Here is a 15,335-nt window from a genome sequence, read left to right on the forward strand (position 1 = left end):
TTTTTTCCCCTGGGGATTAATAAATGTTTTTTTTATTATTTGTTTTTTTTTTTTAGTTTTTGGCCTACTGTGGCAAAATAGTCATTGAAGAGATTTATGATTTAATTCTGTTCAGTTACAGTTTTTTTGCTGATCATGAACTGTAGTTTGCTGTGTTCCTGTGAGTTGGAGGGTTTGCAATTTGTACTTATAACAAGCCTTGCTTTTATTAGCAGCACTATTTATGTACTTTTTTGTTTCTAGTCATCTGGCTGCTTGCAGTACTTTAGCGCACACACTCTTTTATATTTTCTGTAGTACTCTTTAAAGTTTTCATCAGTGCTAGTTTTATATATTCTGTGCACCATTTTTACCTTGTAACATTTGATTTACATGAAAAATTGCTCTGTCTAAAAGGTGACAGCTAGGAGCAAAATTCATCACATTTATTTCTGCCAACTTGTTCTCAGGTAGCATACTCGTGTTTTGTTCCAGACTAGATGTGACAGGTTGCAAAAGACTCGGCGGAGCCCTATTCCCTCACCTCGTCGGGCTACCACGACTTCACACATTGCGAGTGGGTGCCATGTATTTTGGTACCACGTATGTTACAGGGTTGCAGCCAGGTGTGGTCAGCATCCTTAAATTGTCAGGTTTGCGCTGCCTGACACTCGATTATTCGACTGTTACTGGAATGCCTTTTGATAAGTTTCCAGAGAATCTCGTCAGTCTCAGGTAAGGAAAGATCTGTCTCTACCTGATTACTTTGCAGAATCAAGCATGGGAAAGTGCAGGTTGGAATATGAATAATATGAGGAAAAGGATAGATTCTTACTCACGACTCAATTTGCAGACAGGCACGACAGAAAGACTATAGCTATGGACCAAAGCCTTCTGCAGCAAACACACACACACACACACACACGCACACACACACACGCACACACACACACATATTGGGACCAGGCAGCACACCTCATTACTGTATTTACTTGAATTTAAGCCACACTCGAATCTAAGCCGCACCTGAAAAATGAGACTCGAAATCGAGGAAAAAAAAATTTTCCCAAATCTAAGCCGCAGCTGAAATCTGGGACTCGAAATTCAAGGGGGAGAGAAAAGTTTTAGGCCGCACCTCCAAATAGAAAGAAAGTTGGTCCATTGTAATATGAGACACAATTTAGGTCGAATGAATGACGGTACAGCTACAGCAGTTTGGTTCGAGTTGTAAGCTTAGCAGTTAAGCTTTACCAGGTAGCCGTTGCTATGCGTCAGGCTCTCCGTCCATATTTATATGAGTACCATTCCTTTTTCATGTGCTTTGTCTGGTTTTAATTGATTGCTTTTTTTTCTTTGATCTGATAAGTGCCATTCTCTTTGTTATAGGTGTTTACGTCACTCTAAGCTGAAAATGCATTACTGTACTGTGTCATGCATTGTTTGTCGCATTCTGATAATGAGTGTTTACGACCTGTCGCAGCTCGTGGCTTGGCTTGCTTTTGTGCGCGCTGCCACCGCTTAAAAAAAAAAGAGAGAGGAATTGTCTCATTAGCAAAACAATGGCAAGAGACTGCTATTTGTTGTTACTTACAGTGCTGCTTTCTTTGATAATGGTCAACAAGAACAAAATAATAGACAGCGTATGATAGATGATGTTCTGAACGAGAGTTTAGCGAAAATTTTTCTCCGTTTGAAAATCTTTGCAGACACCTCTTTAGTACATTACATTCTGTACAGAAATTAGTCATCTTAGCTTTAAAAATCTAATCAATTGCTGTGCTTCATTTCTGACTGTATCTCTATTTGGCATAAGAATAATACGAAAATAAATATGACATGATCTGTATATTCTTCCGAGTTTCCTGTTGGCTCACTCTAGTTTTGTAGTTTATTAAGCAGACAGGATTTAAATGAGATAGCAGCAAACACGAAAGAATACATGGCAAAATGTTTATATTCGATTATTATTATGGTGAAGAGAATACTGCATGTGATTCACAAAAGTTCCTATTAGCAACCATATCTTCTCACAGGTAGGAAAAAATTCAGAACGCAGAGTTGGCCATATTGATGAACATCCCAAACAATCTTGCCAGCCAGATTTTTGTAGTACATTGAAATGCTGCTACATTCGAAGATGAACAATATGGAATTTGCATTTACTTCGTTGGATAATGTATGAAAATGCAGTGGTCGAAACTCAGGGTGGTGAAAAAAAGCTCGTCTACCACCTTTTTTTTTTTTTTTTTTTTTTTAATTTATTTACTGATGCAGAGGTTTTGGTGTCAGTATTTATCTTTGTGCCTGCGAAGCACTACATACATTTGACAACAGAAGTTAGTTGTGGTGGCACCTACCAACATTTTTCAGAACTTCCGCTTTGCACTCGATTCTAAGCTGCAGGCGGTTTTTTGGATTACAAAAATCAGAAAAAAAGTGCGGCTTAGATTCGAGTAAATACGGTACACACATGCCCGCTGCCACCGGCAGGTCTGACTGGAATGCAACTGTAACATTAATAGTAATCTGATGCAGGTGGGAGGAGAGAAGAAGACCGTATGGCGGGGCATGCGGGGACTAGATAGAGGTACGACAATACTGCCAGGTGCAGTGTCGGGAGTTGGAGGGGAGGGGGAAGGGGGAAGAGTGGGAAAGAGAAGGCAAGGGGAAAGGATGGTCAGGTGCATTGGCAGAGGGCAGCACACAATGAGGGTGAGAGGACACGAAAAGGGAGGGGACGATAGGACAGATTCGATGGAAACTGCAAGGTGGAGGGTGTACAGACAATTGGTTACCGTACGTTCAGGCCGGGATAATTTTGGGAGTGGAGAATGTCTAGTAAGGATAATTCTCATTTTTGCAGTTCAGAAAAGCTGGTGGTGGAGGGCAGGATCCAGATGGCTCGAGTAGTGAAGCACCTGTCGAAACCCAGCACGTTACGTTCAGCTGCACGTTGTAACGCGTGGTGCTCTACTTTGCTCTCGGCCCCAGTTTGGCGGTGCCTGTTCGCCCTGGTGGATAGCTGGTTTGTACTCGTACCAGTATAGAAAGCTGTGCAGTGATTGCAGCAGAACTGGTAGATGACACGGATGCTCTCTCAGATGGCCTGACCTCTGATGGGCTAGGACAAGGCTGTGACACAACTGGAATTGAAAGTGCTGGGTTGTGGACTGGGCTGATCTTGTACCAGGGTCCTCTACAGTGATGCGATCCCAGTAGCTAGGGTCTGGGATGGGGAATGGCATAGGGACGGACTGAGATGTTGTGGAGGTTGGGTGGGTGATGAAACACCACTTTAAGAGGAGTGTGAAGGATCTCGTGTAGGATGTCCCACATTTCACGAGGCTTTGGCTGAAAGCTTTAACATGTAGCAGTCTTCTAGTTGTGCCTGTCTGCAACTGAACACGTCACATTTATGGTGAATAGTAATCTATCCTTTTCCTGCATTTCACATTTGTTTGGCGAAGGGTTCAGAAATATAGAAGCACTTAGGCTTTCTCTATGTTCCATTCTAAGATAGCACATTGGGAAAATGAATAACTTCTCTTGCAGTTCTGTACCCATATTAAATATGGATAAATGTAAGATGATGACTGTGTGTGTGTCTGTGTGTGTGTGTGTGTGTGAGAGAGAGAGAGAGAGAGAGAGAGAGAGAGAGAGAGAGAGAGAGAACAAACTGTGTAGTATCTGCTTACAAGATTAGTAGCAAACGACTTTAGCGTATCACATTATGTATGCATTAATCGATAATAGTAAGAAGTGATATGAAATATGGTGATCAGGCAAAAACATTATTAGGAAAGGTGCGCGGAAGGCTTAGATTTGTGGAAAGGGTGCTGGGAAAGTGATTTGTGTCTGCATAGGAAATTGCACACGACGCACTTGTGCATCCATTTATGTTGCTGTAGATGTTCGTAGAAACGGAACCGTCCCAAAGTGTCACAAATGTTGATGACGTACTTGTCCGGTTCCTGCACACAGAGTGACCATTCGATGGAATGTCAGTCAGAATTACTGCTACTTCTCTGAATTGCAGCCCCAGGATGACCAGGAAATCTAGAAAAAATGGAACTTTTTCATCTGGGAAAAGTCCAGCAATTTGTTAGAATTTTGGGAATTTATCAGTGTTCTAATTTTCAGTTCAATTTTTGTAGTTTTGATTGATAAGAATTGATACTCTAACAAATAATTTTACTTTAGCCCATTCCTGCAGGATAATACTGCAGCAATAAAACATAAACCAGAGAAAAACACCAAAACAAAACTTAAGTTGCAAATAAAATGCACCATTTACTACAAAATGCAATGCACTGACAAACGTCTGATGACAGCAAAATGTGTCAAAGGCTTGAGGACGAAGACTGTGAAAACTTTGTAAGAACAAACTGCTTTCAATAAGAGTGACATCACGGGTGTTTACATTTCTAACAAGCTGTGGGAAAATATTGCAAATGGTGATATGAGAAGCATTGCTTTCAAAGTGAATTTCCTTTTACACAAGATGAATTATGTCATGTGTGAGAATATGCGACGAATTTCTTAAATAGTGGTGTGTTTCACTATTGTTCAAAACTTAAACATTTTGAGAGTCAGCCACTTTAAAAAAATTGGGTCCAGAAGGCCAGCCATTTATGACATTATTTAAAATTTTAAAGGTGCATTTGTGTTTAAAGACTAACACATGCTAAAAAAAGACCAAGGTTCATGGTTAGTTTTTCATACTTATTACAGTTCTTTCATAGATGACAGATTATGCAAAAACAATGGTAAAAGTATAATTATCCTTGTTGTTGTCATTGTGGTCTTCAGTCCTGAGACTGGTTTGATGCAGCTCTCCATGCTACCCTATCCTGTGCAAGTTTCTTCATCTCCCAGTACTTACTGCAAACTACATCTTTCTGAATCTGCTTAGTGTATTCATCTCTTGATCTCCCTCTACGATTTTTACCCTCCACACTGCCCTCCAATGCTAAATTTGTGATCCCTTGATGCCTCAGACCATGTCCTACCAACCGATCCCTTCTTCTCGTCATGTTGTGCCACAAAATCCTCTTCTCCCCAATTCTATTCAATACCTCCACATTAGTTATGTGATCTACCCATCTAATCTTCAGCATTCTTCTGTACCACCACATTTAGAAAGTTTCTATTCTCTTACTGTCCAAACTATTTATCGTCCATGTTTCACTTTCATACATGGCAACACTCCATACAAATACTTTCAGAAATGACTACCTGACACTTAAATCTATACTCGATGTTAACAAATTTCTATTCTTCAGAAACGCTTTCCTTGCCATTGCCAGTCTACATTTTATATCTTCTCTACTTTGACCATCATTAGTTATTTTGCTCTCCAAATAGCAAAACTCCTTTACTACTTTAAGTGTCTCATTTCCTAATCTAATTCCCTCAGCATCACCCGACTCAATTCAACTACATTTCATTATCCGTTCAACTGCTCTTCCAAGTTCTTTGCTGTCTCTGACAGAATTACAATGTCAGCGGTGAACCTCAAAGTTTTTATTTCTTCTCCATGGATTTTAATACCTACTCCAAATTTTTCTTTTGTTTCCTTCACTGCTTGCTCAATATACAGATTGAACAACATCGGGGAGAGGTTACAACCCTGTCTCCCTCCCTTCCTAACCACTGCTTCCCTTTCATGTCCTCGACTCTTGTAACTGCCATCTGGTTTCTGTACAAATTGTAAATAGCCTTTCACTCCATGTATTTTACCCCTGCCACCTTTAGAATTTGGAAGGGAGTATTCCAGTCAACATTGTCAAAAGCTTTCTCTAAGTCTACAAATGCTAGAAACGTAGGTTTGCCTTTTCTTAATCTTTCTTCTAAGAAAAGCTGTAAGGTCAGTATTGCCTCACGTGTTCCAATATTTCTGTGGAATCCAAACTGATATTCCCCGATTTCGGCTTCTACCAGTTTTTCCATTCGCCTGTAAAGAATTCGAGTTAGTATTTTGCAGCTGTGACTTATTAAACTGATAATTCGGTAATTTTCACATCCGTCAACACCTGCTTTCTTTGAGATTGGAATTATTATATTCTTTTTGAAGCCTGAGGGTATTTCACCTGTCTCATATATCTTGCTCACCAGATGGTACAGTTTTGTCAGGACTGGCTCTCCCAAGGCCGTCAGTAGTTCTAATGGAATGTTGTCTACTCCTGGGGCCTTGTTTCGCCTCAGGTCTTTCAGTGCTCTATCAAACTCTTCACACAGTATCGTATCTCCCATTTCATCTTCATCTACATTCTATTCCATTTCTATAATATTGTCCTCAAGTACATCGCCCTTGTATAGACCTTCTATATACTCCTTCCATCTTTCTGCTTTTCCTTCTTTGATTAGAACTGGGTTTCCATCTGAGCTCTTGATATTCATACAAGTGGTTCTCTTTTCTCCAAAGGTCTCTTTAATTTTCCTGTAGGCAGTATCTATCTTACCCCTAGTGAGATAAGCCTCTACATCCTTACATTTGTCCTCTTGCCATCCCTGCTTAGCCATTTTGCGCTTCCTGTCGATCTCATTTTTGAGACGTTTGTGTTCCTTTTTGCCTGATTCATATACTGCATTTTTATATTTTCTCCTTTCATCAATTAAATTCAATATTTCTTCTGTTACCCAAGGATTTCTACTAGCCCTCGTCTTTTTACCTACTTGATCCTCTGCTGCTTTCACTACTTCATCCCTGAGAGCTACCCATTCTTCTTCTATTGTAATTCTTTCCCTCAGTGCTGCCAATTGTTCCCTTATGCTCTCCCTGAAACGCTGTACAACCCTGGTTTAGTCAGTTTATCCAGGTCCCATCTCCTTGAATTCCCACCTTTTTGCAGTTTCTTCAATTTTAATCTGCAGTTCATAACCAATAGATTGTGGTCAGAGTCCACATCTGCCCCTGGAAATATCTTACAATTTAAAACCTGGTTCCTAAATCTCTGTCTCACCACTATATAACCTACCTGATACCTTTTAGTATCTCCGGGATTCTTCCATGTATACAACCTTTTTTTATGATTCTTGAAACAAGTGTTAGCTATGATTAAGTTATGCTCTGTGCAAAATTCTACCAGACGGCTTCTTAGCCCCAATCCGTATTTACCTACTATGTTTCCTTCTCTCCCTTTACCTACACTCAAATTCGAGTCACCCATGACTATTAAATTTTCGTCTCCCTGCACTATATGAATAATTTCTTTTATCTCATCATACATTTCATCAATTTCTTCAGAGCTAGTTGGCATATAAACTTGTACTACTATAGTAGCCATGGGCTTCGTGTCTATCTTGGCCACAATAATGCTTTCACTATGCTGTTTGTAGTAGCTTACCCGTACATCTATTTTTTTTATTCATTATTAAACCTACTCCTGCATTACCTCTATTTGATTTTGTATTTATAATCCTGTATTCACCTGACTAAAAGTCTTGTTCCTCCTGCCACCGAACTTCACTAATTCCCACTATATCTAACGTTAACCTATCCATTTCCCTTTTTAAATTTTCTAACCTACCTGCTCGATTAAGGGATCTGACATTCCACGCTCCGATCCCTAGAACGCCAGTTTTCTTTCTCCTGATAACAACGTCCTCTTGATTAGTCCTCACCCGGAGATCCGAATGGGGGACTATTTTACCTCTGGAAAATTTTACCCAAGAGGACGCCATCATCATTTAATCATACAGTAAAGCTGTATGCCCTCGGGAAAAATTACGGCTGTAGTTTCCCCTTGCTTTCAGCCGTTCACAGTACCAGAACAGCAAGGCCGTTTTGGTTATTGTTACAAGGCCAGATCAGTCAATCATCCAGACTGTTGCCCCTGCAACTACTGAAAAGGCTGCTGCCCCTCTTCAGGGACCACACGTTTGTCTGGCCTCTCAACAGATACCCCTCTGTTGTGGTTGCACCTACGGTATGGCCATCTGTATCGCTGAAGCACGCAAGCCTCTCCACCAATGGCAAGGTCCATGGTTCATGGAAAACAAAAAAAAAAGTGAAAGATGAGTTCAGCAATTTCACACATAATTGGCTTTCCAATGTAAAGGCCAAAGTTTTCTGGCACATAGGGAGATATGCTGTAATTGTAGCTATACCTGTTTGCTTCATTTCTGCTCGTTTTACCAGTGAATTGCCTCATCTTCTCCGTACCGTGCTCTGAATATCTGCTGTCATCATCTGTTGAGATATTGTGACACAAACTATGATTGGCTACCAAAAGTGCAGTTTGCAGTACAGTCTAAATTTCATTGCTTCAGAAGCCACCGTACTGTATTTGCTGGAATTTGTATTTATATATGTTCCCCGCATTAAAGAATTATTTAGATGCATTGTTTTCTTGCTGGATTTTGTTTCCTAAGTGCCGGAAGTTCTGTGCTGGTGTATAAAACCTTTACCATTCAGAGAACTGAAAAGTCTTACAGCTCCGAAGGAAACTATACTGTCACTTAAGAAGAAAAAAATGTACTTTCTCTCACAGTATAGTACATTTTCACCCAGAAAAGTGTATTTTTAATGGGGAAAAATCCATATTTTTCCTTTTTTTTTCCTAAATTGTCCGCATGTACACCCTGTGTAATAGTGGCCCTGGTGCATCTCCATAATGCTTTGTGTCATGAATACAAAGCCCCAAAGGAAAAAAAAATCACTTAGATTGAGGTCAGGTGAATCTGGAGGGCAGTGGAAGAGTGTCCTTGTCATATTGATCATTAGCAACAGTGCAACAATTGAAGACCTCAGTGTTCAACTGTGCTCGTACAAAAACATGCCAATGGATAGGGACCAAACGTTTTCAGTGTCACCTTTTAACTGATGAAAGAGCCATTCTGGAAACATATCCAGATAAGCTACCCCCTGCATGGTAACTTCAGGGGAAAATATATATATATATATTGTTGTTGTTGTGGTCTTCAGTCCTGAGACTGGTTTGATGCAGCTCTCCATGCTACTCTATATATATATATATATATGTGTGTGTGTGTGTACACCTGACATTGGGACACAGCACAGAAATAATGTCCGCCGCTCGTGGTCTCGCGGAAGCGTTCTCGCTTCCCGAGCACGGGGTCCCGGGTTCGATTCCCAGCGGGGTCAGGGTTTTTCGCCTGCCTCGAGATGACTGGGTGTTTGTGTTGTCCTCATCATTTCATCATCATCCAGGACAGTGGCGAAATTGGACTGAGCAAAGATTGGGTAATTGTACGGGCGCTGATAACCACGCAGTTGAGCGCCCCACAAACCAAACATCATCATCATCATCATCAACACAGAAATAGATTTATTTTGGGATTTCACATATACTTTCATCTGCTTAGTTCTGTGCATCTTAATTGTCACATTGGATATGTCTAATGCAACACTTTGTACGGTCCACGGAATTGTGCAGCCACCTTCTTAGAATGATGCCTTCTTACGGATTCGTCAAACAAGAGAAGCATCCTAAATAGTCTTCGATTCTCCAATTTGTCTTGTGAGCCTTACTGGTTTCCTCAATTTCTTTTATCCTTTTCAAGCTACTGGGTGTGCTACTTGCATTCTAGTTGGCTGATATACATTGTTGTTGTTGTGGTCTTCAGTCCTGAGACTGGTTTGATGCAGCTCTCCATGCTACTCTATCCCGCGCAAGCTTCTTCATCTCCCAGTACCTACTGCAGCCTACATCCTTCTGAATCTGCTTAGTGTAATCATCTCTTGGTCTCCCTCTATGATTTTTACTCTCCACGCTGCACTCCGATACTAAAATGGTGATTCCTTTATGCATCAGAACGTGTCCTACCAACCGATCCCTTCTTCTAGTCAAGTTGTGCCACAAACTCCTCTTCTCCCCAGTTCTATTCCATACCTCCTCATTAGTTATGTGATCCACCCATCTAATCTGCAGCATTCTTCTGTAGCACCACATTTCGAAAGCTTCTATTCTCTTCTTGTCTAAACTATTTATCGTCCATGTCTCACTTCCAAACATGGCCACACTCCATACAAATACTTTCAGAAACAACTTCCTGACACTTAAATCAATACTCGATGTTAACAAATTTCTCTTCTTCAGAAACGCTTTCCTTGCCATTGCCAGTCTACATTTTATATCCTCTCTACTTCGACCATCATCAGTTATTTTGCTCCCCAAATAGCAAAACTCCTTTACTACTTTACGTGTCTCATTTCCTAATCTAATTCCCTCAGCATCACCCGACTTAATGCGACTACATTCCATTATCCTCGTTTTGCTCTTGTTGATGTTTATCTTATATCCACCTTTCAAGACACTGTCCATTCCGTTCAACTGCTCTTCCAAGTCCTTTGCTGTCTCTGACACAATTACAATGTCATCGGCAAACCTCAAAGTTTTTATTTCTTCTCCATGGATTTTAATACCTACTCCAAACTTTTCTTTTGTTTCCTTTACTGCTTGCTCAATATACAGATTGAATAACATCGGAGAGAGGCTACAACCCTGTCTCACTCCCTTCCCAACCACTGCTTCACTTTCAAGACCCTCGACTCTTATAACTGCCATCTGGTTTCTGTACAAATTGTAAATAGCCTTTCGCTCCCTGTATTTTACCCCTGCCACTTTTAGAATTTGAAAGAGAGTATTCCAGTCAACGTTGTCTAAAGCTTTCTCTAAATCTACAAGTGCTAGAAACGTAGGTTTGACTTTGGTTAATCTTTCTTCTAAGATAAGTCGTAGGGTCAGTATTGCCTCACGTGTTCCAACATTTCTACAGAATCCAAACTGATCTTCTCTGAGGTCAGCTTCTACCAGTTTTTCCATTCATATGTAAAGAATTCGCATTAGTATTTTGCAGCTGTGACTTATTAAACTGAAAGTTCGGTAATTTTCACATCCGTCAACACCTGCTTTCTGTGGGATTGGAATTATTATATTCTTCTTGAAGTCTGAGGGAATTTCGCCTGTCTGATACATATTGCACACCAGATGGTAGAGTTTTGTCAGGACTGGCTCACTCAAGGCTGTCAGTAGTTCTAATTGAATGTTGTCTACTCCCGGGGCCCTGTTTCAACCTGATCTATATAGTCATTACAATTATTGACAAACTGCCTATTGGCTTCTGTCTCGGGTTCTTCGGCCGACGTTCATCTAATGATTTTTCTGACGTTTCGCCAGCACGAGTGGCTGGCATTGTCAAAGCTTCACCCTCCATTGCCGGTGGTGAACTGGAGGCGAGCTCGCGGCCGCAGGCTATATGTACCTGGCGCGCCAACGTCCGAGGGCTTCTCCGCGGTCATTTCCGGTGCGTTTCTCCTCTTGCTACCTGCGACGGTCGTTCGCTGCAGTACGGGAAGCCAGGACCCGTTTACCTTAAGGCTTTCCTCCTTCTTGTTGAAACTGTTCGCGTGTTTTTGGATTTCTACAGCTTCTCTGAACAGGCGCGTGTGATAGTGCTTCTCTACAGACAGAACTTCCGTGTCGGCGAATTTTATTACGTGGTCGGTCTCATTCAGTGCGTGCTCTGCCACGGCCGATTTCTCCACCTGCCCCAACCTGCAATGTCGCTTATGCTCTTTGATCCTGGTGTTAATGGATCGTCCAGTCATTCCGACATAAACTTTTCCGCATGTGCAAGGTATACGGTATATTCCCGACATTGCAAGTGGGTCTCTTTTCTCCTTCGCTGATCTAAGACACTCTTTGATCTTCCTTGTCGGTTTGAAAATCGTCTTTACGCCGTGTTTGCGCAATATACGGCCGATTCTGTCCGTCACTCTGGGAATGTATGGCAGAAAGGCCGTACCCGACATTTCTTTTTCTGGTTCCTTACTTCGCCGAGTGTTTGGCTCTGTTACACTTCTAATGTAATTTTTGGAGTACCCATTGCTCCTCAGAACAGTTTCCAGGTGTTCCATTTCTCGTTTGAGGTGTTGAGGCTCACATATTCGTCCTGCTCTCGTTACGAGCGTACTAATCATGCCTCTTTTCTGGCTCGGGTGGTGGTTTGACAGTTTGTGCAGGTATCGGTCCGTGTGTGTCGGTTTTCGATACACGCTGTGTCCCAGGTTTTCGCTGTCCCTTGTGACCAGCACATCTAGAAATGGCAGTTTCTTGTTCTTTTCTACTTCCATGGTAAATGTTATGTTGGCATGGAGGCTGTTCAAGTGTCTCAGGAATTCACCGAGCTGTTCTTCACCATGGCTCCACACCACGAAAGTATCATCGACGTACCTGTACCACACCTTAGGTTTGCAAGTCGCCAAGTCCAGTGCCTGTGCTTCGAATTGTTCCATGAAGAAGTTGGCCACCACTGGACTGAGAGGACTACCCATGGCGACGCCTTCCAGCTGTTCATAGAAATCGCCATTCCACGTGAAATAGCTCGTGGTGAGACATGCATGGAAGAGCTTTTTGATGTCTTGCGGGAACATGGAACCGATGTACTCCAGAGCGTCGCTGAGTGGCACTTTCGTAAATAACGAAACAACATCAAAACTGACCAGGATGTCGTTTGGCGCAAGTTTCAGTTTCTTCAGCTTCTCAATGAAATGTCCTGAGTCCTTAATGTATGTGTCGGTCTTTCCCACGTGTGGCTGGAGCAGAGAGGCCAAGTGTTTCGCCAGTTTATACGTTGGTGAGCCAGGAGCGCTAACGATCGGTCTCAGTGGAACGTTGTTCTTATGGATCTTGGGTAATCCATACAGCCGAGGTGGTAGGGCTTCTGTGTTGCGCAGGTTTCTCTGTATGTCCGCCGGCAGAGAAGATTCCTTGATTAATCGATTCGTATTCCGAGTGATACGCTGCGTCGGATCTGCGCTTAGTTTTCGCTACTTCGTCGGATCTAATAGGTCTCGGATCTTTTGCTCATAATCTTCGGTCTTCATTACGACGGTCGCATTCCCCTTATCGGCAGGCAGTACCAATATACTCTTGTCGGCGTTGAGATTCTTGATGGCTTGTACCTCTTCTTTCTTCAGGTTGCAAGCTGGTGGTTTTGCTCGGCGCAGTATCCTGGCTGTTTCAGTGCGTATTTCCTCTGCCCTTTCACAAGGAAGGGTCCGAATGGCTGCTTCGGTGTTGGCAATGACATCAAAAAGCTCTTCCATGCATGTCTCACCACGAGCTATTTCACGTGGAATGGCGATTTCTATGAACAGCTGGAAGGCGTCGCCATGGGTAGTCCTCTCAGTCCAGTGGTGGCCAACTTCTTCATGGAACAATTCGAAGCACAGGCACTGGACTTGGCGACTTGCAAACCTAAGGTGTGGTACAGGTACGTCGATGATACTTTCGTGGTGTGGAGCCATGGTGAAGAACAGCTCGGTGAATTCCTGAGACACTTGAACAGCCTCCATGCCAACATAACATTTACCATGGAAGTAGAAAAGAACAAGAAACTGCCATTTCTAGATGTGCTGGTCACAAGGGACGGCGAAAACCTGGGACACAGCGTGTATCGAAAACCGACACACACGGACCGATACCTGCACAAACTGTCAAACCACCACCCGAGCCAGAAAAGAGGCATGATTAGTACGCTCGTAACGAGAGCAGGACGAATATGTGAGCCTCAACACCTCAAACGAGAAATGGAACACCTGGAAACTGTTCTGAGGAGCAATGGGTACTCCAAAAATTACATTAGAAGTGTAACAGAGCCAAACACTCGGCGAAGTAAGGAACCAGAAAAAGAAATGTCGGGTACGGCCTTTCTGCCATACATTCCCAGAGTGACGGACAGAATCGGCCGTATATTGCGCAAACACGGCGTAAAGACGATTTTCAAACCGACAAGGAAGATCAAAGAGTGTCTTAGATCGGCGAAGGAGAAAAGAGACCCACTTGCAATGTCGGGAATATACCGTATACCTTGCACATGCGGAAAAGTTTATGTCGGAATGACTGGACGATCCATTAACACCAGGATCAAAGAGCATAAGCGACATTGCAGGTTGGGGCAGGTGGAGAAATCGGCCGTGGCAGAGCACGCACTGAATGAGACCGACCACATAATAAAATTCGCCGACACGGAAGTTCTGTCTGTAGAGAAGCACTATCACACGCGCCTGTTCAGAGAAGCTGTAGAAATCCAAAAACACGCGAACAGTTTCAACAAGAAGGAGGAAAGCCTTAAGGTAAACGGGTCCTGGCTTCCCGTACTGCAGCGAACGACCGTCGCAGGTAGCAAGAGGAGAAACGCACCGGAAATGACCGCGGAGAAGCCCTCGGACGTTGGCGCGCCAGGTACATATAGCCTGCGGCCGCGAGCTCGCCTCCAGTTCACCACCGGCAATGGAGGGTGAAGCTTTGACAATGCCAGCCACTCGTGCTGGCGAAACGTCAGAAAAATCATTAGATGAACGTCGGCCGAAGAACCCGAGACAGAAGCCAATAGGCAGTTTGTCAATAAGTGGCCACGAAAGCCTTAACAATTTTGTATTACAATTATTCTTAATAGTTCATTCCTCTGTCTGTAGGACACCCGGAATGTGTACTTGTCTTTCATAAATTTATGCCAACAATGTGTACCCATTGCTACAATGAAAATATAAGCAATTTGATAGATTAGTTTTCCACTTCTTTCATTTTCTAACCTGTCTATTTTTTGACATCCCCATTCCACCTTTATCACATACAGTGCACTTAGCTTTCTGCTTTTATTAGCTCATGCACAATGTTCTAGCAGTAATCTCTGTATCTCTGTTTCACATATTACTGTGTCTACCACGTTTAAACTCTCAGATTTTCGAATGTTGTCCAGTGCATTCTGTAACAGACAGTCTTTCCTTCTCATCCTGTCCGTTAAGTCTTCCACTGACCAGCAGTTCTGCATGACTGCTGCAAACTCCACCCATTTTCCTGCGCCTCACCAGTCCTCATCCTTCACTGCTCTTTCTTCCCGTTCAACCCTTCTGCTAGGAGAACAAGCAACTGGCTCCAAAAGCTTGCAGACTGTAATACCTTGAAACTTCCTGGCAGATTAAAACTGTGTGCTGGACTGAGACTCGAACTTGGGACCTTTGCGTTTTGCGGGCAAGTGCTCTACCAACTGAGCTACCCAAGCACGACTCACACCCCATCCTCACAGCTTAGCTTTATTTCTGCCAGTACCTCGTCTCCTACCTTGTTTGGCCCGCGAAAGGCAAAGGTCCCGAGTTCGAGTCTCGGTCCGGTACACAGTTTTAATCTGCCAGGAAGTTTCATATCAGTGCACACTCCACTGCCGAGTGAAAATCTCATTCTGTAATACCTTTTTATACATGTGTTCTCCTGCCACCGCTTGATGAGTAGATTTTTTATCTATCCGATTACTTATATTTTCAAAAACTGATTATTTTCACTGACACTTTGCTACTGTGATGCATATTAAATACAAAAACAGTATGTGGT

At 42.6% G+C, this 15,335-nt stretch overlaps 1 protein-coding gene across 1 annotated transcript in view; it reads left to right on the top strand.

The window, feature by feature from the left end:
* The window catches only part of LOC126159412 (uncharacterized), a 160,948-nt gene that overhangs the window by 125,958 nt on the left and 19,655 nt on the right, over positions 1-15,335 (top strand). Inside the window, exon 7 of the mRNA XM_049916521.1 lies at positions 475-714. Coding sequence (XP_049772478.1) covers positions 475-714 — 240 coding nt within the window. The remainder of the gene's footprint in view (positions 1-474; positions 715-15,335) is intronic.

This window comes from Schistocerca cancellata, unplaced genomic scaffold (genome assembly GCF_023864275.1).
Source record: "Schistocerca cancellata isolate TAMUIC-IGC-003103 unplaced genomic scaffold, iqSchCanc2.1 HiC_scaffold_1140, whole genome shotgun sequence".
Taxonomy (NCBI): domain Eukaryota; kingdom Metazoa; phylum Arthropoda; class Insecta; order Orthoptera; family Acrididae; genus Schistocerca; species Schistocerca cancellata.